The sequence below is a fragment of the Athene noctua genome, chromosome 4 (genome assembly GCF_965140245.1).
Source record: "Athene noctua chromosome 4, bAthNoc1.hap1.1, whole genome shotgun sequence".
Taxonomy (NCBI): Eukaryota; Metazoa; Chordata; class Aves; order Strigiformes; family Strigidae; genus Athene; species Athene noctua.
In genome coordinates this window covers 31,706,231-31,731,648 of record NC_134040.1, presented here as the reverse complement: position 1 = coordinate 31,731,648, position 25,418 = coordinate 31,706,231, and the positions used below count along the sequence as shown (strand labels likewise).

The window sequence follows — 25,418 nt, the reverse complement described above, 5'->3', positions numbered from 1 at the left end:
AGGAAGAAAAAAACCCCAAACATGTTGAGAAATAGAGCAATTCTACTTCAATGCCCAGAGACAAAATAATGGAAATAACTCTGCATTTTCACCTTTTTGAAATAAAACTCCATAAAGAATATGACGAACAGAGTTTAATTAAGAATTATAGACACTGTCACATTACATTTCAGAGCATGAATTCAGTATTCCCACTGCATAAAGTTCCACATACATACTTTCTATAATAAGAAAGGGAAAAGATATTACAGTCTTTAATGCTCACATAATTTCCAAGATGCAAAATATTAGTGAAAACAGTAGTATCCTTTTTTGCATACTACGAAGGTAGTGCTTACTGCTTTTAGCAAGAGAAGGGATTATAAATAAAATTATCGGAATATTAGGGGAAGGGAAAATTATATCTCAAGTGTTTCACAGAATTAATGATTTCTAGCAGTACTTCAACCCAGAAGAGCAACAAATCCCCGAAGGTTTCATTCTGCACCAAAAGACAGTGGAAGCGGGAGTGTAACTTGACACATGGCTGTTAACTACACAGACACATGGAAATTTACCTTTTTAAAAACAAATAGCATTTATAGTGTTTGATTCCCTTATACACAGGCACAAACTTTGCTAGCTTCTCCTTCCCCTTGTAGAACTTAATGAGACTGTGCAATACTGGAGCAGTAGTCTAAAATATCCTGTATAGTGAATTCCATAGTAATTCCTGATCCAGGATAGCAGCGAGCTATCAGCCCTTCAAAGTGCTTGTATTGTCGTATAAACTCATCTTGCATGGAATGCCACACAACCTGCCAAAGAAAGCAAACTTTAGGAAATGTCAACTAGCACAATGCACTATATGTGAACTACAAAGCACTGGCTCATTAATTGGTTCTCAGTTCAGGTGTCATTTTAAAAACTAAAGCTTGCTAACAACAAACTTCAGTAAACTGACTTGCTGCATTAAAAAAGAAAAAAGATTGAAGCTTTTTACCCATTAAGTTTAAGATCTTTAATGTTTACATTACTCCTATCAAATCTGCAAAGCATAAAATGGTAAAGATGAGGAAGTTGCCCTAAAAGAGGAAGTGCTTTTGTCTTTAATCACCTCAAACCAGAACAGTACTACTAACTCACATTTAAGACTTAAAAAACCCCTGTTAATGCATGTTTAACTCTTAAATCTACTTATCATTTATTCCAGTGAGAAAATGTACAGAGTATAAGAAAAAACTCAGATAATGTAACTATTGGAACAGATGTAACGAAGTATATTCTGCTATAGCATACCAGCTAAATTTCATACCAGGTTAACCGTTCATTTAGATCTTGTTTTCTCTACTTCCAGTCTACTTTGCAGAACAGAGATCACCCATTAATGATCAGCTAGGGAATCATGAAGGAAGTTTCTTTCTGACCTCCATCTCTACCACCACAGTTCAAATCAATGTTACAACAAACAGAATCAGAGTGAGATTATAAAAAAATCTGCTCATAATTCATGGTTTTTCAGTTATGCTGAAGCTAAGCAGCTCTCACAATACATATGCAAAAGCAATAATAAAAAGCTTTTGTGTAAACATTACAAGGTTTTTAAGCCATGATTTAGTTTACCTGAAGTAAGTTTTCTTCTTCACAGAGATGTTTATCTACCTTCTTGTAAAGATTATCCAATCCCTTCTTCACTTCTTTACCAGGATATTCCTTTATAACTTTACGAAGCTCTTGTTTATTAAAAGCCAGTTGATAGCTTACTTCCTCTTCTCGTATACCTTGTGCTACACGAGCTTCAACACCTTCAAAAAAATGCTAACAAATAAGAACAGCATTAATGATTTTCACCAATCTAAACTAATTAGCTGGACAAGCATATGTATAGTTAAGTCTTGATTCTGCTTGACAACTGTTGTGTGTTGCCCCCCATTTTTGTTTTTCAATTGGGCATAAAGTAGTGCTCAGTTATAAACATTAAAAGCACAGCCCAACAATACAGCACTCAAGTACCAGTGTAAGACTGAAATCAAGCATTTCTAGAAGCAATCAAGCTTTTCTTATAACTAATGCTGAATCAGCCTCAAAATCCTCAATTAATGAGGCTGTAGCCTGGGAAAATACTGGATCTTTCAGATCAACTGAGTAAGCACCCGATTTCTCTACTTAAACCAGAATTACACAACATCAATACTTGTTCATAATTGCCCTCTCTTTTCACTGCCCCACACCAGTTGGCTCAACATAATAAAAATGGAGAGAACTATGCCTAGGAACATGCATGTAGAGCTACAACATCATTTGAAACAGTGCACTGGGTCTGGCCAGGACAGAATTAACTTTCTTCACAGCAGCCCATATGGTGCTGTGTTTTGGATCTGTGGCAAAAACAGGGCTGATAACACACCAATGTTTTGGTTATTGCTCATTATTTGGTTATTGTCAAATAGGTCCAAGGGCATTCCATAGCATGTACCATCATGCTCAAGCTATAAAAATCAGGGTTAGGGGAGGGGGAAGGGGTGGTGGTTGTCTTCAGGGTGGCTGTTGCTCAGAAATGTGACTGAGCATCAGTCTGCTTGTGGGAGGTAGTGACTGCCTGCCTTTGTATCACTTATTCCCCGCCCCCTTCCTTCACTGATTAAACTGTCTTTATCTCCACTCCCTCACTTTTACTCTTCCTACTCTCTCCCCTGTCCTGCTTGGGGAGGGGGGAGTGAGCAAGTACTCGTGGCAGCTTAGATGCTGACCAGAGTCAACCCACAACAAGTGGAAAGCAGCAATAAAGCATTTTAATTTTCAGAAACAGAATACATCTTATTTAGGCTTTTCAGAAACATGAATGGCTGAAATCTTGCTTATAGAAAAAGCAGTGAACAATGAGAAACATTCAGTGGGCAGAACTGAGTCTGAACCTAAGTCAGCATTCAGTTTAACATTTAGTTCAACTTCAGACATGTAGAACTTTCCTAAAACTTGTCTTATTGTTGAACAGTTCAGAAACTATAGTAATTTTCTCTGCAGTTGAGGTGGAGAGAATTATCCCAAAGCTTCTGATTACTTTTCCCTTTGTTTTTTCCCTCCTCAAAACCATTTGCTTAAGACACAACTGATGTTTAGGCAGTACTATTAATTGGCATGAAAAAATGGGGGGTTTTTAATCCAAGACTATTCCCTCATGAGTACTCTTGCCAGGCATACCGGAGTCTGAAATAATGAAATAGAGGTTATGACAGATGCAGTGATAAAGAGATCAAATAGTGCAAACTAAAAACTTGAGAAAGACTACTGTCTACCATTTAAATGTATACAAACTCAAGTACGCTTACATTTAATTTTTCAAGAGGCTGTCCGAGTGAGTAGATTACATAAGACTGAAGATGATCAGTGTATTTCTGTTTGGCGTCTTTCTTCTCAGCCTCAAGACAAGAAATTTTTAAGCGAGAAAGTGTTGCAAAAATATGATGGAAGTTCTCCATCATGACCACATCTCTGGGTGTTTTCTGGCTTTCATTAGCTACTTTCTCAACTGAAAGAAAAAGGAAGCAGAACACTTAAAATACCAAAAGGACAACCAAATTCAGAAAAACATAACCAATAGTCATAATACTGTCAGAAAAGGAACTTGGGATTTTATGTCAGTGATAACCATTTGTATGAGTGATTGTCGTAATGACCACTAAATACATCAGTATCTGACAGCCTTCAAAAGAAGTAACAAATACACACAGGCTCTAAGACCATGAAATTTGTATGCCAAAAAGTCCCTTCTAGAAAGATACAAAATAGTGACCACGTATCATCTCATTTACAGGAGAACCCACATTCTGTGGAGGCTTCCATTATCCCTAATAAATTCCACATGATAAAAAATTGAAGGAAAGTCTATTTCTTAAACTGTTTAAGAAAAACCAAAGAATACTGATTTCCCTCTTTGCTAGAACAAAATCTACAATAAGGTGGTGGGGGTTTTTTTAAGTGTATTTCTCAGTCTCTCAATTTTTGCTTTTTACTTTTATGGTCAAAGTTACTGTCAATCCCCAAATTTAATAATAAAAATGGATAATCCTACACATAGGTCTCCTACTTTCATACCCCCCTCCTCCCCAAACCCAGGGCAGGCAAAATAAATTCTACCTATCACTCCCTTATTGCACCAAAAAGCAGGCTCAAAAGAGGATGGCTGCAGCCAAGAGGGCAATTAAGTCTCTATGCCCATTCATCCATTAATTATTTTCCTGAGACTACCAGGATGCCCACCACGAAAATGATCCTGGCCACCAGAGTATGAATAAAGATCACAAATTCCTTTCAGTCAGAACACTGAATTGCCAACTAAACATTCTGCTGCTGCCAATTTTGTTCTTCCCATATAACTTTCTACCCCATACCACATCCCCATTTTCACCTGAAGTACTACATCTTTCTGAACCATTTCAAACATTATCTGTAAATGAAATATCCTATTGCATTAAAATACAGCTTGCACTGATTTTGTACATAACTTTATTTTGTCTTCATTATTTACTTCTATCCCTTATCCTCCCCCATCATAATTCTTTGTTCTTTAATTTCACTTTGTACTTGTCTGAAACAGATTGTTTCTTCTTCGGTGTTTGTCTGCTATCATTTTGAACCCCTTTTAAAACACACTTTTCTAAATTCTTCCTACACTAGTTATTTTATTATTGTACAGTTTTGCCTACCTATTGGTGTTTGCTTAGTTTTACCACCTGAACAGTAAATTCTTAAGGACAGAAAAGTTGAGTGCAATCAATCAGAAAACGTTTTCAAAATTGACTTTCCTGTCAGCTGGGATACTCCTGCGGACTACATATGGACTCTGGACTACTGTACTATGAAGTAATGTCTCTTGATGATTTCCTAACCTGTTCAGAACCGCTATGCTGTCATTTCCTCAAACTAGCTTTATTGCCTCTACTGTCTCCTCTTGCCCAATCTTCCCCTAAAAAAATTGGTAAGTCTCAGTGGTTGGAAATCACTATACATGGAGTAGTGTGAAAATCTGCAGGTGAATCAGCATGGAGAGGCCGGTCCATCTGTGTGTCCCTCCCCATTTTAAAAGGGAATGACATTTTTTCCAGAGTTCATTGGCTTACATATCACTCTTGCCCCAGCTGCTTTTTTTTTTTTTTTTTTTTTCGATAATGTTAAATAAAACCAGTAGAACAAGGGTGTTGCTGCTGTTTTTCCAGATCATAGCTGGGAAAATAAGGAGGACTGGAGAGACATTCTGCTGTGTCAGGCTAGGACACAAAGGACCTAACCTGCCAAGAAAGGGTCAAATGACAGGGATCCCATCAAGATTCATCTCCTCAACCGGGAGAGAAAAGACAGGAAACCACTTCAGATTGTGTTGTGTTGCTGCTACCTCCTCTCTCCCCCCACTAAACCGCTTCTCTGTCATAACTGAAAGTTACTTTGCAGGTATGTACTTTGCAGGTATGTACAAAGGGAAATATCTACAGTTTGCTCATAAAAAGTATATTACAATCAAAAGGTTTACACTTGCTCTCCTCCTGATAACACAGATGACCAACATTTCAGCACAATATTGGTCATGTGGCTTGCAATAGACAGTCTTAAAAAAAAATCTGTTAATTAGAGAATAATTATAAATGGGAGGAAACAATCATTGTAACTATGACAACCTGAGAAGACCTACCACTGACAAAAACAGCTCTAATAAGTTTTATGTAGGCTTTATCTAGATCTCCTCGTCGTTCTGCATTTTTGAAAATGGATTCAGCAAGGGCTGCAAACTCTTCAAATTCAGCAACAAATGGAAGGATCCCAACTTTACTCTTCTTTGAGATTTTTACTTCATCCATCTGCTTCATTTGATTACTCTTAAATTCAAAACAGGAACAGGTGTTAGCTTCTAATATGACTCTAGACCATGTATCAACTAGTAAAATAAAAGAAAAATGCAGGTATACTGTGAAACTGGCATTTATTCAAACATGGAAAGAATTTTATCTTTCAATTAGTATATCTACTTAGTCTTCCTTTTTACCCTCAGAAAAAGGAAGATGGGCAAGTAAAATCTTCAGCTTTTATTCTTTGTTTACTTAGAATTAAAAGAAAAAAAAAAAACACACCCCAAACTTATCCACCAGAAGCAATTAACAATTTTTATTCTATAATCTAACAAGGAACTTCACTTTTCTGATTCAGCCAAGCTAGCAATTCCTTTTGCTACAGGAAGTTTCTTTAATCTTCTACTGAAATTTTATTTCTGACTATAATCCAAAAAAGTCAGCTTCAAAGTATTTTAGGCAGTAAACTCATGTTGGCCTAGAGTCAAATTATATTTATGACAATACAAAAGAGTTATAACAGCAGCTATGTTTTGATTAAACTTGCCATGTTTCATATAATGGTGATATTGTATTGGCAAAAGGAAGTTTCTGACAGTAGAAGCTGCCTCTGCTACTGCCAAAAGATTTGCCATTTTATCTAAACCAAGTTTTTGTTAGATTTAAGATAGAAATAACTGAACACATAGAAGAGATGTCTGTTTGGCATAGTATGCTCAAAGGAGAAAAGCAAAACCCTCCTAAATTCATGAGGTTTTGTTTTGATAAGTAAAGGAAGTCAGAGATACAGTTTACTTCACTGACTTCAGTAATCTCAGTAAGAGTACAAGTTTAAACAACTAAAAATGTCAGCTAGCTCACAGCAGTGAATGAGTGGTCATATGTGTTACAAATAGTTAATTATTGAAGAAAACTCGAAGAGGGAGGAAAAAAGAAACACAACCACCAATTAGTTTATCTTTTTTGAAGGTATGGCCAGTAGAAGAGCAATAAAATTACTCATTTTCACTTCAAATTAAAAGCAAAAATGTAACCATAAAGAAATGCAAAATCAAAGGGAGTAGGAGTGGGCTTCCTATACTATAGTTAGCTTAACAAGGAATAACTAAAGAACTTACAATGCATTTATCAAAGTTCCTTTTGACAGTCACCAAAACATTTCCAAGTGTTGTGCTGAGAAAGGAAGCTGGGTCCACATTTTGTGCTGTCCATACATGATGACTCATTTTAACTAACATATAAAGGGAATTAAAGCTATCAATCTTGTCCCCCAGTGCTATCAGATTATTCAGCTCAGGTTCAATACAACGAAATATTTTTGTCATCATTTGTCGGATCATGTCCTTCCTATTAAAAATGCATAAGATAAAAATATTATTCTGACAGTTTACTAGGCTATTTTACATGTTCTTTGATAACATTTTTAGGATAAATTTATTGGATATAGTAGTCTCATTTGCATTCAACAAGTCTCATGATTTTAAGAACGTTGCTAAGGGAAGAAATGCCAATGCCACACAATTAAAAAAAAAAAAAAAATCAATAGTTACAGGTATAAAATATTCCAAGAAGTATTTTTTGTGTGGAAGCTGCCACACAATCAAATGCAGAACTTTGCTAGAGCATATTTGCCTATTTTACATACTACAGTGCCTAGTTTCACTTTGCAAACTATTAGAGAATTAAGCATCTTTTTTACACTACTACAAGACAGAAGCATCCATCCTGTATACAAAAATTTTTAGATTTACTGACACATTCAGTGTCTAGGTACAAAAAGAGCACTATTCACTTTCACTAAATGGGAACAATTTCTGATTATAGGAAAAAAGTTTTATATGCCAAATAAATTCACATGTAGGTTCACATCAGCAGCACATACTCAGATGATATTGTTTGTGGAACACCAGAAGTGTATGAACGAGATAATGTTCCTCCATCTATCTCCTCCGCTTCATTCTGTAACAACAAGGAATGTATACAAAGGAAGCTGAAAACTTGTCTCAAATTCTATATTTAAGTGATATATGACAAAACCAACATAATTACCAGCTTCTACCCCCCAAAGCAGCACATACAGAGGCTTGCAAGTTTCTGGTAGTTTTCTGGTGATGTTCCACCAAATTCAACACTATCCACAATTACTCCCTATTGCCTTCCTACATAGCATGATGGCATGTTTACTGTGATCTTATGAGAAAACAAAGCCATGGCACAAGAAACACGTCAGTCCTCCTTTAATAGATTTTGTATTATTGGTCAGCCAAAAATAAAGATTCTGCCAGCTAATGGAGAAAAAACAAATCATTGATCACCTGGATCATATAATTGCCAGATAAAATCAGAAGTTATCTTTTAAACAGGTCCTTTATAAGGCCTGTTCAGTATTTTTTACTTCAGTGACAGAATGAAGAGTCATACCGTTGTTGTTCCCAAGATGCTCTGGTGTTGCTGTAGTTTGAAAAATTTACTAATGAAGTCCTGTTCTGCCAGACACAGAGGCTCTAGTTCACTTAACACTTGCTCAAAAATCTAAAGAAAATCAAATATTTTATCAACACACCAAATACTATGAACAGTTAGTAGTACTAATTACTAATACTAGTAATCCTATGTTTGATGCATAGGATTTTACACTTTATCTTCAGTAAGCTTTAGAAGGCTTATTTCTACTTAATAGAAATGCAAGCAGCTTGTACTTGTATGTTTAAAAGTGCTATCTGCATCTTCAACATGATCCCTTCTCATCCATATAGCACTGGGAAGAAAAGAACAATCTATATTTTTCCACATCTAGAAGTTTTCTAGTCACAGCCTAGCAAGTCATGGGTTCTGCCACCCTCTTTTCTGCTAATACTAACTACTGAAATTGTAAGTCAGGTGTTAGACATACTTCTCGTCTGTCATCTTTACACAATTTTCTTTGGACTGGTTTAAGAATTAAGATATGCAATGATTTACATGAATGAAACCAATCTAGCCACACAGTAAACTCACACTCCTGAAAATTACCCTCGAAAAACAAAAATTGAAAAAACCTACTAAGTCAGCTCAATAGCTTACAACTCTGTATACATTAGTCACACTCACACGTACCCAATGGGTATGAGAGAGAAGTCAGAAGTTGTTGAAAAAAATTAGCACAATATTTGTACTTGTATAAAATTGTTTTTAAAAGTTATCATTTTAATTCTAGACAAGTTGGTGCTACAGATGTGTAATAACTTAACAGTTAATATTAAGACATCTTAAGTCCTGGCTAAAAGAAGATTATGCTTTCTTATCTTTCACTTTTGCTTACATACTGGCAAAATGCAACAGAACACATGAATATTTGCATTGAGAAAAATACAATCAGTTGAAGAATCCATCAGTTCAATTCTTATTTGCTTAAAAATGCACACAGGGCTTAAACTTAGACATTTTTATGATCGATATTCTTTAAAGATCACAGGCAGCATATAAAGAAACTAAATGGAATGTTATAATCAGAGAATAATACTCTGATCTACATATTTCTTCAAAACTGCCTTTATTAAATGTGTGTGGTGTATACAGAATTTGAAATTGGCACGTTTTAAGATTTAAACAATAAAGATTTTTAAACTATACAAGAAGGATATGTAAGACACTTCCTATACAAAATGAAGCAGGAATCCTATACAACATTTTTGTTTTACCTTATCAAATTTTGTTCTATCAGCCACATCAAGGTCAGAGGCAGACATGTTTCCCATATCCAACAGTGAGGATGACTGAGACCTACGGTTTCCCGAACTCTGAACAGAGAGTTTATTTAGGCTAGAAGTAGATCCTGTCAGCTTCCCAGAACTTCCATGAAGACCTGTGAAATGAAAGACACTATGAAGGAAGGAAGAAAAGACAGAATAAAATAGGATGAACAGGTTCATTACAGAACATATGAGATCAGGAGTTGCTAGTAGTCCTACATTAAAATCAAACAACTAATTTTTTTCTAAGCTGCAAATGCTTTTGCTACAAAGACATCATTTTCTGGTTACAAAGTACCTGAAATACTTCACCAAGTTTCAAAGTACAATGTAGCTATATAAGCCCTCGTTGTAAAGTATGGAAAAAGGCATAAAAGGACCAAAACTGTAAAATACAGGAACACTGCGATAGATACTCTCCTTGGAAGCAAAGACCAGTTATGATCTTTGTGAATGTATTTTGGGTAAAGGCTGCCATAAACAGAGGAATTAATCCACAAGAAGAGAAAAAAATTTAAAAGCTTGATATACATACACACAGGCACTTTTTCATCTTGAACTTGATGTTTCTGCTGTTTATATCCTTTTGTCTACATAGTTTGCTCCAGCTGTTCTGATGGATCTGCAATCCCATAGTAACTCTACTGCTAATGCTCCCCCCTCCTTTTGATCATAATTATCATTCAGCTGTTTCATGCTGATATTGTGGAGCCTTCTCCTAGGTGAGGAGTATATCTTTTTTTTTTTCCCCCTAAATTTTCAGAAATGTTGGAACAGGATGGAGAAAGCTAGTAACAAAAAAGACCAAGAAATCATCAGTATTTGATGCCCATATAAACTTCTCACATCTCAACCACAAGGAAACTTAAAAGCAATCCTGGAAATTTCATTTAACTGCTATGTTGGCCTCTAGTCTAGGGACACAAGACAAAGTCTACAGATCTAACAAAAGTTACCTCAACCCACTGGAAGAGTTGGAAAACTATGAGAAGCTCTAAGGTGGTACAAATATTTTTTTGGGGATCAATCAGCAGCATAGGAAAACCAAAAGATGTTGCCTTTACCTGTAAACCTTCTCAACTTTTATGCTGGGCCATTTTAGCTGTGCTTCATTTTTGCCTTGCAAAAACAATGATTCTGCTAATGCTTATTTCATTCTGAATGGAGTCCTTCAGTGTTAGGTAGATTTTCCATGATGAAGCACTACATCTTTACATTGACACACATGCATTGACAATACCAACTAATGCAACTAGTTATACTCACTCTCAGTTTCCTGTTTGACAGCACTTTCTTTTCGAGGCAGTGTAGCTGGGATGGATTAGGTTGCAAGCAAAGACAAAGACAAGTTAAAATGCAGTTTGCACAAACCATGCACAAGATGCAAGTTAAGCTCTAACTGGAAAGAAACATGCGGAGAACATAAGCAGCAAGTAACTACATTGCAAACACATTTAGTTGGAGAGGTACTATTCTAGAAATTCAGTATCTAAGCTACATAGAAAACAAAGTTAAGTTTCTAGGTATTAAACTTTGCTTTTTCTTGTATAGTGTGTTCAAAGAACAATTTTCATAACACATATTTAAGTTCTCCAAAATTGAGAAGTCCATTAAATTAAGGTTTTATTTGTCAGATATACTGCAAAAGACTCAGTTTTCAAGCTCAATCATCATATCAATAATAGACATAAAGAAATATAAATTTACTTATGTAATTTAGTACTGAGTCAGAGATATTGTCCATGTCTTCAGTTTAAAAAACACACCAATACTGTAAAATCATTCATATCAACAGTAAGACTGGCTAACCTTTTCTGTTGTTTGCAAATGAGGATGTTTACACAGAGAATACATCTTTTGTATTCATGCTGCACCAAAAATTGATGACTGCAAATTTGGAGAGGATGAAAACAATAAGTATACAGTAAAAAAATTTACAAATTTTTGGTTTTATTTTTCCTGTTTTTTACAGAATAAAACAGTTGCCTCAAGTGGACAAGTATGAAATTTAGAGTAAATTGGCATTTGCATAGAGAATCCCTAACCAGTAAAAGGCATTTGCATACATACACTAAAAGCAGTATGTGGTATTAAGAAGATCTTGATGAGGATGGATGCTACAAGCCCCCCAAAATGGAGCAGACAAGCAGAACCTACTGTAATAGAATGAGTAAATACTTCTAAATGCCACAAACATGTCTTAAATACCAGATGTTCTCAAGTAGGCAACACTACTGACAATTGTAATGTCAAACTTGAATTTAATTCCAGCCTAGTTTTTAGATCTTGGGGCAGTTTTTGAATAATAAATTTTAGGCCTGATACATTTGGCATATGCATCTGTCATGCATTGGTCCCACCACTTCATCATCCTCAATTTCCAAATGCGTGGGACTGAAGCACAGAATGTAAAGAACTACAGGCGAAGATCAGGCCCTGGACAATCAGGGGAGACATAGTGGCTTTTGAGAAGCCACAAATAAGCATATGACAGCAGTAGCACTCTTTCCCACATTGATTTTATGGTATTTAAGTATCAAAGTCTTGGCTTCATCAGAAAAGAAGGAAAAAAAAAAAAAAGACTACTTAAGACAAGTGTGAATGCTCACAACCCAGATTTTTTTTTTTTGCCATAAAAATGCAGACAAAGAACCTCGCAGTAGCACAGAATGCCAGAATTCTCCCAGCATCCCCTCTGCGTTTGAGGCATTCAAATAGCAGTGCTATTCCCAAAGCACAAAAAAAAGGCAAGAACACACACCAACACAGCCTGGAAACAGGTCATCTTTAGTGTCCAAGTACAATGGGAGCATTATGCAACTACACTATTCTTTAAATAACATTACTATTAAGAAGTGATGTATTTTGAATTAATGTGCAACTAGTAATAGTACAACTACTACCTTCAACATAGAAGCCTTTGAAATTACACACCATTATACGCTGTTACAAAATAAATACATGTGCACAAATACTCGACAGAAGCCTTCTCAAGGTGCAGCTCTTATGCAGATGAACTGAAGGACCTCTTTCTCCAAAATGCCTGATCACTCCATAACATTTATAGAAGTTAGGAAATTGCTACAAAAACTGTCTCCTCACAAACAGAGATCACAGAAGTGCCAAGATAAAAGTGTTTAGAATGTTTTAGAAATCAACGCATAAAGTTTTTTTCTTGCAGTAAGATAGCTTTTCAAGATTTATGAAGTTAATTGTTCTGACCATGACACATTATGGCACCACTTGCTCTCCATGTCCAACAGCTTGCCCAGACTTATCTTTCTGGCTTCCCCCTCCCTCAATCAAGCCTCACCACTCTTCTGCCTTTTTCCTTTCATTACCTTTTTCTATTCTCTACCATCAAACTTCAAAGCAGAAGATCAGGACCCAGAATAGGCTTGACAGAACTTATTAGTTAAAGCTGCACATAATTTCTGAATTCAGATTTGGAAACTGGTGAACTGTGGCAAATATAAATGTCTTAAGTTTTGAAACAGGGCACTTTAAAATGTAGAATAGCCAATCTATAAATACACCTATGTCACTATTACTTTTTAAGTATTCAGGTTATGTTTTTAAAAGCTTCATTTCCATACTCACACTAGAATATTTAATCCTAGTAGGAATACATATTCCCTTAAATGGAAATGCCTATAATAAAGTATGATTTCTAATCTCAGACTACATAGGTAAAACCCACTGAAAGCACAATGAAATACATAAGTTTCCTTATGCAGAATTAGCATTAAAACTAGCTGCCTCAAAATCCATCCAAATAGCAGAAATAGTAGCAGAAGGAACACAAACACGCTGCCCAAGCCTTCTTTAAATATAAGAGTTGATTTTTCAAACAAGTTTCAGTAAAAGTGAGATAGTTCAAGTAATAAAAATATGGTTGGTAGTCTGTTAAAAAGTGAATGCAGATTTAAAAATCTGAGAAATATAAATATTTTATCTTTCTATCCTGACTAATTTCAAAAGATTTCACTTGTACTACTTTGGCCTTATGGAAGTCAGAGGTTTTACCAATGATATTTTTATCCAACTTCTTCCACCATACCAAAAGTAAACAATTTCAAACCATTACAAAGTTGGGCATAGGTGTTGTAGTGAGGATTTTATAAGGAAATTATAAGGAAATAATAAGCAAGATATGTGCCTCCTAGAAGCTTACCAAACTTTTTTCCTTCCCTGGTTGTGCCAGTCATCTTGATCTTGGCAACTTCAAAGAACTCTTTTATTTCCCTTTCATATAGTCGTGATAAATAATCCATATAATTCTTTAAAGAGAAATGTAAAGTTAGTTAACAGGTATACATACTGCCTTTGTTCTATTACAGTTAAACAGTTCTTAAAACCTAACAAGTATGTAAGTTCTACTAAATAACAAACTGTTTTGAACTATATATATAGACAGAGAGATTTATGTAGCATGCACAGAAATACATACATGATATTTAAGTAGGTTATATTCATTTTCCTAGCAAATTCATTGAGTAATCATTGTCCTGGTTCAACTAGGATACGGTCAAATTTTCCCCAGCAGAGAGAGAGGGGGAATGGATCTCCAGCCAGGTTATTCATACCATGCTGATGTCAGGTCCAGGGGCGGAGGTTTTTTACTTTCACTTTTGGTTTTGGGGGTTGCGACACACGCGGCGGGCTTGCTCCCTGACCGTTTTGCGGTATTTCTCTGTATATCTTTTGTCTTGTTTACTGTTATTGCTGTTTATTGTTGTTATCATTGCCACTGCTGCTATTCAGATTGTTTTATCACACTGTTGTATTAAATTTCTTCTTATTTCAGCCCAGGGTCTGTGCTTAACTTCCACCCCGAACGGCTGAGGGTGGGGGAAGGGCAACAGCAACGTGCTCTCCAGTCTTGGAAGGGCTTAAACATGCACATTTTTAATTGGCGCCCAATGTGGGGCATGAAAGCTGAAATAAGAATAAAAAAGGACAGACCCTGACCAGAGTGTGATAGAGCAATCTCTTGGATGTAATCTTTGTGTTTGTATTTTTGTTTGATAAGAAAATGTTTGCAATGCTGGCCCACTTGCTTGCATGGTGGGGCTGGATTAATCCTTACATCCAGTGTATGATCCCAGTGGTGGCGTTTGTTATTGGTGGAAAATGTATAAAGGGTCTTATGTTGTTATACGGGCTACTGAATGCTTATAATGCCTATGCATCGCTGGGGGGGGGCTGGGCCGGTACCTGTTTGCCGTTTGGACTTTTGTTAGGGGTCTCACCCCCTCCTCTGTGGGTGAGCCAGGGGAAGAGATCCTCTTGGCTTTGGGGAGGTTCAGTTATCCTTGGAGCCTGCAGGCCAGTGTGATTGCAGCACTATGCCTTCTGAATGCCTGCCTGATTTAAATTTTGGCCATGCGGCATTTCTCTAACAATAGCAGTGCCCAGAAACCTGCCCTGAGGTCAGATGATAGTGAGTGGCAAGGGGTGTGGGAAAAGATGGGCAAAGGCCTGAGTCGGTGGGCACCCCCAATGCTTTGGAATTTCACTCCTAAACAAATGCAGAGCCCTGAGAAGCTGATGGAGTGCTTAGAAAGGGTGTGTTACCAAGCTGGCAAAACCCAGGAGACACAAATCGCTGCAATGTGTTGGGGACTTGCCCATGCCTACCGTGTCCTCTTTAATACCACCCGCTGCCCTCAAAGGTCAGAAAAGGCCACACAAACAATATCTGAACCGGGGGCACAGGCAGAGCCAGTCTCAGTCGCGTCCACCAGCACAGCAACTGAGCCAGAGTGCCAGCCAGTGCCAGTGTCAGTCGCCCCGATACAGAAAACAAAATATACCAGAAAGTTCACAGAGTGAGGGATGAGAATGAGCCAGGCCCATCAGGGGAACAGGAGGAAGGACCAGAGGTGATCATCCAATCTCTGTCCCCGACAGAGCTGCGAGATATGTGGAGAGATTTCAGCCGCCTGGGAGGTGAGCAGATTTGCACCTGGCTGCTCCGATGCTGGGACAATGGAGCCAGTGCTTTTGAGATGGAGGGGAGAGAGGCCAGGCAGCTGGGATCTTTGGCCAAGGATGCTGGCATTGATAGGGAAATAGGGAAACAGACTCAAACCCTCAGTCTTTGGAAGCGACTCCTGCTCAGTGTAAGGGAGAGGCACCCCTACAAGGATGATATCCTACGTCAGCTAGGCAAATGGACCAGCATTGAGAAAGGCATCCAGAACCTCAGGGAACTGGCTGTGTTTGAGATGATCTATGGTGATCTGAATAATGAACAGTCACTCATGGACCCAGATCAGGCCCCTTGCACACACCTGATGTGGCAAAAGTTCCTGAAAAGCGCACCAGAAGCACACTCAAAAGCATTGGCAATAGTGTCCTGGTGGACAGACACCCAGACTCTAACAGTGGATGGAGTGGTTGGCAAGCTCCGGCAATATGAGGGAAATCTCCCTTCATCTCAACATTCCTGGGTCTCAGCTGTGGAGGAACTGTCTCAGAGGGTCCAAAAAGTGGAAGAGGACATGTCCTACGTTCTCAGCCATTAGAAGTAAACGTTTCCCCACCCAAGAGAAAGGCAGCAGAAGGTACACACCACGAGGCACCCTGTGGTTTTTCCTCCGCAGCCATGGAGAAAACATGAGGAGGGGGGATGGACAGCCCACTGCCGCCCTAGCTGCACGAGTAGAGCAGCTGAAAGGGAAGACCATCACAAAAGGGGAGTCCTCCAAGAGGAGCGCAGCTCCAGTGTCCAGTCAGAAATCCCCCAGACAGAATAGAATGGCCAACGTTATGTCTGACCCTCTTGAGGGGACCAGTAAATCATTCTTGCAAGAAGTGAGTGATGATGAGCAGGATTAGAGGGGCCCTGCCTCCAGCCAGGTGGAGAAAAGGGATAATCGGATTTACTGGACAGTGTGGATCCGATGGCCTGGCACGTCAGACCCACAAGAGTATAAGGCTTTGGTGGACACTGGCGCTCAGTGCACCCTGATGCCATCGAGCTACAGTGGGGTTGAATCCATTTGCATCTCTGGAGTGACAGGGGGATCCCAACAGCTGACCCTACTGGAAGCTGCAGTGAGCCTGACTAGGAGGGACTGGCATAAGCACCCCATTGTGACTGGCCCAGATGCCCCGTGCATCCTGGGCATAGACTACCTCAGGAGAGGGAACTTCAAAGACCCAAAAGGGTACCAGTGGGCTTTTGGTGCAGCTGCCCTGGAGGAGGTTGAACAGTTGTCCACCTTACCCGGCCTCTCAGAGGATCCCTCAGTGGTGGGGCGGCTTAAGGTTGAGGAGCAGCGAGTGCCGATTGCTACCAGGACGGTGCACCACCGGCAGTACCGCACCAACCGAGATTCCCTGGTCCCCATCCATCAGCTGATCTGCCAACTAGAAAGCCAGAAGGTGATCAGCAAAAATCACTCACCCTTCAACAGTCCTATATGGCCAGTGAGAAAGCCTAATGGTGAATGGAGGCTAACAGTGGACTACCATGGTCTGAATGTTGTTACACCAGCAATGAGTGCGGCAGTGCCGGACATGCTAGAGCTCCAGTATGAACTGGAGTCGAAGGCAGCCAAGTGGTACGCCACAATTGACATTGCTAACGCGTTCTTCTCCATTCCGATAGCACCAGAGTGCAGGTCACAGTTTGCGTTCACTTGGAGAGGCATCCAGTACACCTGGAATCGATTGCCCCAGGGGTGGAACCACAGCTCCACCATTTGCCACGGACTGGTCCATACTGCACTGGAGAAAGGTGGGGCTCCAGAACACCTGCAGTATGGTGATGACATCATTGTATGGGGGAACACAGCTGAGGAAGTCTTTGAGAAAGGGAAGAAAATCACTGAAATCCTCCTGAAGGCCGGCTTTGCCATTAAGCAAAAGAAAGTTAAGGGGCCTGCAAGGGAAATTCAATTCCTAGCAATAAAATGGCAAGATGGGCGTCGCCACATCCCAGTGGAGGTGATAAACAAGATAACAGCCATGGCCCCACCAACCTCTAAGAAGGAGACTCAGTCTTTCCTGGGCGCTGTGGGGTTCTGGAGGATGCACATCCCGAACTACAGCCTGATTGTGAGCCCTCTCTACCATGTAACCCGCAAGAAGAACGATTTTGAATGGGGCCCTGAGCAACAACAATCCTTTGAACAAATTAAGTGGGAGATTGCCCAAGCAGTAGCCCTCGGGCCAGTCCGGGAAGGGCAGGAGGTTAAGAACATGCTCTACACCGCAGCTGGGGAAAATGGCCCTACCTGGAGCCCCTGGCAGAGAGCACCTGGGGAAACCCGAGGCCGACCTCTAGGCTTTTGGAGCTGGGGATACAAAGGCTCTGAAGCTAATTACACACCAACTGAGAAGGAGATACTGGCAGCGTACGAAGGAGTTCGGGCTGCCTCAGAAGTGGTCGGCACTGAAACACAGCTCCTCCTGGCACCCCGACTGCCGGTGCTGGGGTGGATGTTCAGAGGAAAAGCCTCCTCCACGCATCATGCAACCGATGCCACGTGGAGTAAATGGGTTGCATTGATAACACAATGGGCTCGAATAGGGAACCCCAGCTGCCCAGGAATACTAGAGGTGATTACAAACTGGCCAGAGAGCAAAGATTCCGGGATGTCACCAGAACAGGAGGTGACACGTGCTAAGGAGGCCCCACCATATAACGAGCTGCCGGATGAGGAGAAGCAATATGCCCTGTTCACTGATGGGTCTTGTCGCATTGTGGGAAAACATCGACGATGGAAGGCTGCTGTATGGAGTCCCACACGACGGGTCACTGAAGCTGCTGAGGGACAGGGTGAATCGAGCCAGTTTGCAGAGGTGAAAGCCGTTCAGCTGGCTTTGGATATTGCTGAGCAGGAAAAGTGGCCGAGGCTCTACCTCTACACCGACTCGTGGGCAGTGGCGAATACCCTGTGGAAATGGTTGCAGCAATGGAAGCAGAACAACTGGCAATGTAAGGGTAAAACCGTCTGGGCTGCTGAAGTATGGCAGGACATTGCAGCCCGTGTGGAAAACCTCGTTGTGAAGGTGCGCCATGTGGATGCCCATGTACCCAAGAGTCGGGCCACTGATGAACATCGACACAACCAGCAGGCAGACCAAGCTGCTAAGATAAGAGTGGCTCAGGTGGACTCGGACTGGCAGCGCTAAGGTAGACTTTTCATAGCTCGGTGGGCCCATGAGACCTCGGGACACCAAGGTAGAGATACAACACACAGGTGGGCTCGAGATCGAGGGGTGGACCTCACCATTGACACCGTTGCAGAGATCATCCACGGATGTGAGACGTGTGCTACAATCAAACATGCCAAGCGGGTGAAGCCCCAGAGAAATGGAGAGCGATGGCTGAAATATAGATATGGAGAGGCCTGGCAGATCGACTACATCACACTGCCACAGACCCGCCGCAGGAAGCACCACGTGCTCACAATGGTGGAAGTAACCACTGGATGGTTGGAAGCTTACCCAGCACCCCACGCCACCGCCCGAAACACCATCCTGGGCCTTGAAACCCAAGTCCTGTGGCGACACGGCACCCCAGAGAGAATTGAGTCAGAAAACGGGACCCACTTCCGAAACAGCTTCATAAATGCCTGGGCAAAAGAACACGGCATCGAGTGGGTCTACCATATCCCCTACCACACACCAGCCTCTGGGAAGATCGAGCGCTACAGTGGACTGTTAAAAACCACATTGAAAGCACTGGGAGGTGGGACCTTCAAAGACTGGGACATGCATCGAGCAAAGGCCACCTGGCTAGTCAACACAAGAGGATCTGCCAGTCGAGCTGGCCCGGCTCAGTCAAAACCTCCACGTGCTGTAGATGGAGATAAAGTCCCTGTGGTGCACATGAGGAATATATTGGGAAAAATGGTCTGGTTTAGCCCTGCACCAGGCAAAGGTAAAGGCAAACCCATCCACGGGATTGCTTTTGCCCAAGGACCTGGGTGCAACTGGTGGGTGATGCAGGACAATGGAGAGGTCCGATGTGTACCACAGGGGGACTTGATTCTGGGTGAGAACATGCTGTAAATTATGCTGTGCCTGTGTAAATTATTACTTTGTTATTGTTAACTGCTAAATGGCAGCTGGACATGAGGCAGATAGTATAGAATAAAGGGGTGGATTATGTCCTGGTTCAACTAGGATAGGGTCAAATTTTCCCCAGCAGAGAAAGAGGAGGAAGGGATCTCCAGCCGGGTTATTCATACCATGCTGATGTCAGGTCCAGGGGCGGAGGTTTTTTACTTTCGGTTTTGGGGGTTGCAACACATGCAGCGGGCTTGCTCCCTGACCGTTTTGCGGTATTTCTCTGTATATCTTTTGTCTTGTTTACTGTTATTGCTGTTTATTGTTGTTATCATTGCCACTGCTGCTATTCAGATTGTTTTATCACACTGTTGTATTAAATTTCTTCTTATTTCAGCCCGGGGTCTGTGCTTAACTTCCAGCCCGACCGGCTGAGGGTGGGGGAAGGGCAACAGCAACGTGCTCTCCGGTCCCGGAAGGGCTTAAACATGCACAATCATAAACTGCTACTTGTCCTCCATAAAAGAAGATATGCAATGTGGTGCATACATATAGTAGTAGAGCATTATGTAATTCAATTCAAGGGTAGAATGTAGAGAATTCAGCACCATTCTCTGTAGCCTCTTTTACTAGACTCTTACTATGGCCAAACCAAAGCAAACAGGATGCCATTCCTACACATATTCCTGACTATGTGACCTCCTTTATTACTATTCTCAGAAGGAAAACAAAAGACCGAAAATTCTGGGAGGCACAAACTCTGTGTGCCTACTTAAAGATTCAATCAGTCCCAAAATAATTTATTTGCAACACTGCCAAAACTAAACTCAAATTTTAAAAAGAGGCACAACTGAAATAAGTTTGAAGATTATCTGGTTTGTTTAGATTTTTAGTACAAAGGTTGTAATAATATTTTATTTACTAACAAAGATCACCCAAGATTTTTTTTTCTATGTTCTTCAAAATGTTGTTACTTAGCACACAATACATAAATATGTCTCTCAATTTATTAGAAGAGCATGAAGATGTCAACCATTCATTGCCCATTTGCCTTACACTGAAGGCAAAAGAACAACTATTTCAAAGCCATTTTAAGAGTATAATTTAAATCTTCCATGTTTGAGTTTTTAAGAATGACAGTACTTAAATAAAACTTGTTCTGCAAGGACTAACTTTCCCTTGACTTCTATCTAATAATTTTCTATACTTCTGCAAGAATTTTTTCATTCCATGTCAGTTTTAAACAAGGGAGTTAAGTTATATATATATATATATCTATATATCTATATATATATATATACACACACGCACAAAGCCAAAAGGTTTCCATTTAATCTACTTTACAAGAGACCTCTGAAATTTGATTTTCTCAAGTGAAATAAACATCTGCTGAAATAAAGATGCACACAGGCAATAAGCACATCAACATGAAAATAGCTTACTAGACTAAAATTGCAAACTTCTTTTACATAAATATTAGTATCTTATGGTACTTCAGAACAGAGACACAGAATCTTGCAGGAAAAAAACCAAAACAAAACAGGGCATCACAAATACCAAAAAATTAAGTTTCCTATTCCAAAAAGGAACAAGAAAAGAAGAGCAGTGAATTAAATTCAATATAAAGGGATGTTAAAAGAACATGCATATACACACAGGCAATTCTTTTGACTCTCATAAAATAATACATTATGTACATTCTCTAGGATCATTTGAGCACTTCACATACCTTTGTTAGCCCTTCGTATTTTCCATAATCTGTGTTCTTGAGCCACTCCATCAGTTTAGCATATCGAAGTAAATCTCTGTGAAATGGATGGTGATTGGGTAATGTCAATTCAACAGAGTGCTGAGCAAGAGTAGAACTCTGATCATGACCCTTGATAAAAGAAAATATTAAAGTAAATCTGGAAGCACTATACAGATCTACTAGAAATTGCTGAAAAACTTAACAAGACAGCATCCCATTCAGACACACAGAAAAGCATCAAAATACGTTTCATAGAAACAAAGTCTACATATGGATTAAAAAGACACCTAACAATACAGGCACTGAGATACCATATTGTGGCAGGTAATGCATCTTAGTAAGCTTGTTCATTATAAGATTCTTGGTTACCACTTTGCCTCCAGGGTGAGTCAATATGGCATTTTTTTTGCACCAGAATGTGAAGTATACCTGAGTGAAGATTTAATGCCAAGTATTCATTTGTTTCTGAAAAATTCTAAGATACTATTACATTATTTCTCTTAAAAAAAAAAAATCCATAGCTGCTTCTTTTAAAGATGTTCTTCCCATATACTGTAAGACATTTCAAGTCCCCAGTCAATGGGTGGCCTAGGTGTTAATAAGCTTTATGCTACACCTCTGAAAGCCTGCTCCAATTCAAGCTGCTTTAGACTGCTTTGGTTAAGCCTTGATCAAGACTTAAAAACATCAGTTCACACACATTCTCTCTCCCTCCACGCAAATGTAGACACAAACTTTCAGTAAACATTTACTAAACAGTTTACAACTTGCAGCATAAACCAATCCATTTAACAGCAAGCTATTAATTTCATACTCCTACTTTTCTCTGGCTTATCTCCTGAAAAACACACTAATTTTTAAGGTATAAAATCATATCATATGGCTTGAACAATATATGATTTAGCTTTTTTAAGCTTTCACTTGCTTGAACTCATAGGCTTCCTGGGCAACTTGGGAAGCAAGGTTAACACCACAGTTCAGCCACACAGCAGAACACACAACCATTAGCCCTGGGGTAATGGAAGGGAGGAGAGGACTTAATTTCAAAATGGCTGTAATTATTTTCTGTAAAGTCTTTTTTACCAAGCTTGCAATAAATACAGCAACAGAATTTAATCTTAAGTATAGTTTGTGCCATGGCAACACAGAAAGATTGTCCTAATTGGTCTCCAATTCCTGTAGCATAACCTGCGGGTGGTTGATGCAGGTCAGTCAATGTCAGTCCCTGACAGGGGAAGCATTCCTGGACAGCTCTGTCTTGGACATGACAAGCTGGCAGAATATAAACTATACAGTTTAAAAACTACCTTTGCATGTCTAAGTTGGAACAGAAGCCAGTTTGGACCACAGAGTCTAAACTAAAGCAACACTGGCTCACCCTTCTCTATTATATTGGGTACTAATCAGTTCAAGTCTCTGGTTAAAAAAGCCCCAAAGCCTTCCACAGTATATTCACAGATTTTTGTTTTAAATAAATGAAGATAGGAGTTTTGATATTATTTGTAAGAGACTAACCCTTACTAAGTAATGCAGTGCCAACATGCCAGCTTCTGAATAAGCTGAGCTCCTGTTTTGTATCCAGCACGATCATGCATTTACTTTGAGTATTGTTCTCTTAACTACATAAACTGAGACACAAATGGGCCCAAAGAATCAAGTCCTAGACAACTTCATTAATTTATTCTCACAGACAGTGGGAAAGAGTCACACTATAATCCCTTCTAAAAACAGTCTCGTACTCTGACTCCAACAAAAAGTTAACTTGGTAATTACTGCAATATACAATTTGGAATTGGAATCCAGCCAGCATTAGCCACACAGCTGCTGATGCAATTACTGAGGTCACGCTCATACTGTGTGTATTTCTGGGCATGCATATAGCAAATACTTTCAAACAGATCTTTGATATGCTTTTATAAAAACTAGATAAAGAAAACCATTTATGGTTCTCTCTCCTACTCCCTGGTGCGCAACATTCCCACAGCATGCATCGTCATGTTCAAGTTTATTATAGTTTTAAGATAATTTACCTGGTGGCTTTCACAGCTTTCCTCAACTAAGACAGTCCAAAGGCTAGTTCATATTACTGCTGGGAAACACTCAGCTATCCAAATTTTTATTGCTTCTTTCATATACCAGTTTTATTCCTGTCCCTTTGTTACATTCAACTTTTTATTTTTGCTTAGTAGTTGCATGCTTTGTAAAGCTAGATGACAAATCCCCTCCCGAGATAAATTTCTCTCTCCAAGGCGACTTTCCCACAGGACTAATCATTCCGGTTGTCCTAAATTATGTCCTGCTCAAGTCTGCCCCAAAACATTATGGAGCTTCTAGGCGTACCTCCTCCATCTAATTAACAGGCTTCCTCTCACTACACATACATTCATACCAACTGCTACCAAATGATACGCAAATTTGTTATTCAACTACTTCGTGGTTTCAAAGCTTCAAATTATTTGTATTTCAAAGTCAGAACACCCAGGGTTGAGTTTTAATTTAATGCTGAACACAGTTGTTTAAAAAAAAAAAAAATCTTTAAAGTTATAGACACAGAGTAAGGTGAATCAAATATTATTAGGACACAATAAAGACAACTACATTAACTGTTAGTAATGTTACTGCAAACAGTTTTTAACACTGCAGTGAATGGCAATCCAAAGCTGCATTTCTGTTTAAAACATAAAAGATTTATTCTCATTATGTAAACGAGATGAAGCATCTTAATAACTTACAACAGTAGTCTGAATCACAGCACTGGGGTTTGCTTTTAAAGATAAAGAACAATTTCACACTTCCAGGATAATAGATTTAGGCCAAAATGGAAAACCAAAGTTGCACTGATATCTAATAAGTTCTGAAACAGAATATGTCTTGCTTGTATTAGCAGCTGCCTAGTCATCATGTTTTCATCTGCAATTTTTTTTTTTTTTTAAGTGTTTCAATCTATTTTTTAAGGATGCATTCTAAACAAATAATGCAACTCTTCGGATCTTAAAGGTAACCCAGTCAGACTTTTCAAAAACATGGGACTGATAAATTGCTATATTCTATTCATCAGACTAACAAAACAGGGTCATTTTAGTAAAAGAACACAAAAAATCTGTTATACCTCCAACACTTGAATCAGTACCTCAAAACAAAGTACACAGCCTTTTTTTTCCTTTTACAACAAGAGAAAAGGCTTTGCAGAGGCTCATCTCTTGCAGTTAATGAACTCCTCCTGCTTAACCTTACAGCGAGGTCATATTTTTTATCTGCTGATTAATACCTCGCAGGTAACAGCAGACTAAAAATTTTCAGAGGGCAAATTTATATGAAAAATAATGTGAGGCCTCTATTAATACTACAATTTTTAAAAAATTTTAAAATTGCAAATTGATAATAGCATTCTCAATAGCACTGAAAAGTCTCATCTAATTAATATACATCATATCACATAGCAATACTAATCTCTTACCATTTTTTAAAATAAAATCTTCAGAATTGAACAATAGAAGAGGCATTCTGAAAGTGGTTGTTTTTTCAGACAAACAAGTCCAACATTCAAACTTTGTGAATGCATTTATACAGGACTTATACAACATAGCTTCTACTTGCTTGTTTAGAAGCCACGACATGGAGTCTGTGCTCAGTTTTTCAAAATACGAAAAGTAACGGGAGAAACATACCTTCTTAAGAACAGAAGCTACAGACAAAAAAAAATAACATGTTGTAGAACTGAGTTTTTCTGCAAAGTGTGTCATAAAAAAACAGGCAGGTGCTCCCAAATGCAAGTTTCTATACAACTGTCCAGCATAACTCTATTGCATTTTCTGCATGCAGTCTAATACATAAAAACTAGAACTTCTAAAACTTTGACTGCATTCATATGTATAAAACCATAATTTTTTATTTATAAAACTACAATTTCACACAACTGCACTATCTGTACAGTTGTACACATATACAATTTCCTGAAAATATTCTACCTCCATACACCTCAATCTGTCTCTTAGCAATTTCTGGAGATCAGATGAATGTTAGCTCACAAACAGATAAACAGCCTGAGGGCTGATAAAAATAATGGAAGTGAGAAGGGGCATAAGTCAGATG

General features: G+C 39.1%; 1 protein-coding gene across 6 annotated transcripts in view; it reads right to left on the bottom strand.

Moving 5' to 3' along the window:
• Positions 1-134: 134 nt before the first annotated feature.
• Positions 135-25,418, bottom strand: part of EXOC1 (exocyst complex component 1) — a 59,509-nt gene continuing 34,225 nt past the window's right edge. For 4 of the 6 annotated variants that reach the window (XM_074904838.1, XM_074904840.1, XM_074904839.1 and 1 more), the window contains 11 exons: positions 21,306-21,455; positions 13,725-13,830; positions 10,817-10,861; positions 9,500-9,663; positions 8,241-8,351; positions 7,702-7,778; positions 6,938-7,166; positions 5,666-5,849; positions 3,309-3,508; positions 1,603-1,797; positions 135-797 (listed from right to left, as the gene is read on the bottom strand). In XM_074904838.1, coding sequence (XP_074760939.1) covers positions 645-797; positions 1,603-1,797; positions 3,309-3,508; positions 5,666-5,849; positions 6,938-7,166; positions 7,702-7,778; positions 8,241-8,351; positions 9,500-9,663; positions 10,817-10,861; positions 13,725-13,830; positions 21,306-21,455 — 1,614 coding nt within the window. In that variant the 3' untranslated portion in view covers positions 135-644. The remainder of the gene's footprint in view (positions 798-1,602; positions 1,798-3,308; positions 3,509-5,665; positions 5,850-6,937; positions 7,167-7,701; positions 7,779-8,240; positions 8,352-9,499; positions 9,664-10,816; positions 10,862-13,724; positions 13,831-21,305; positions 21,456-25,418) is intronic. The other 2 variants (XM_074904843.1, XM_074904844.1) reach the window with 1 other exon arrangement.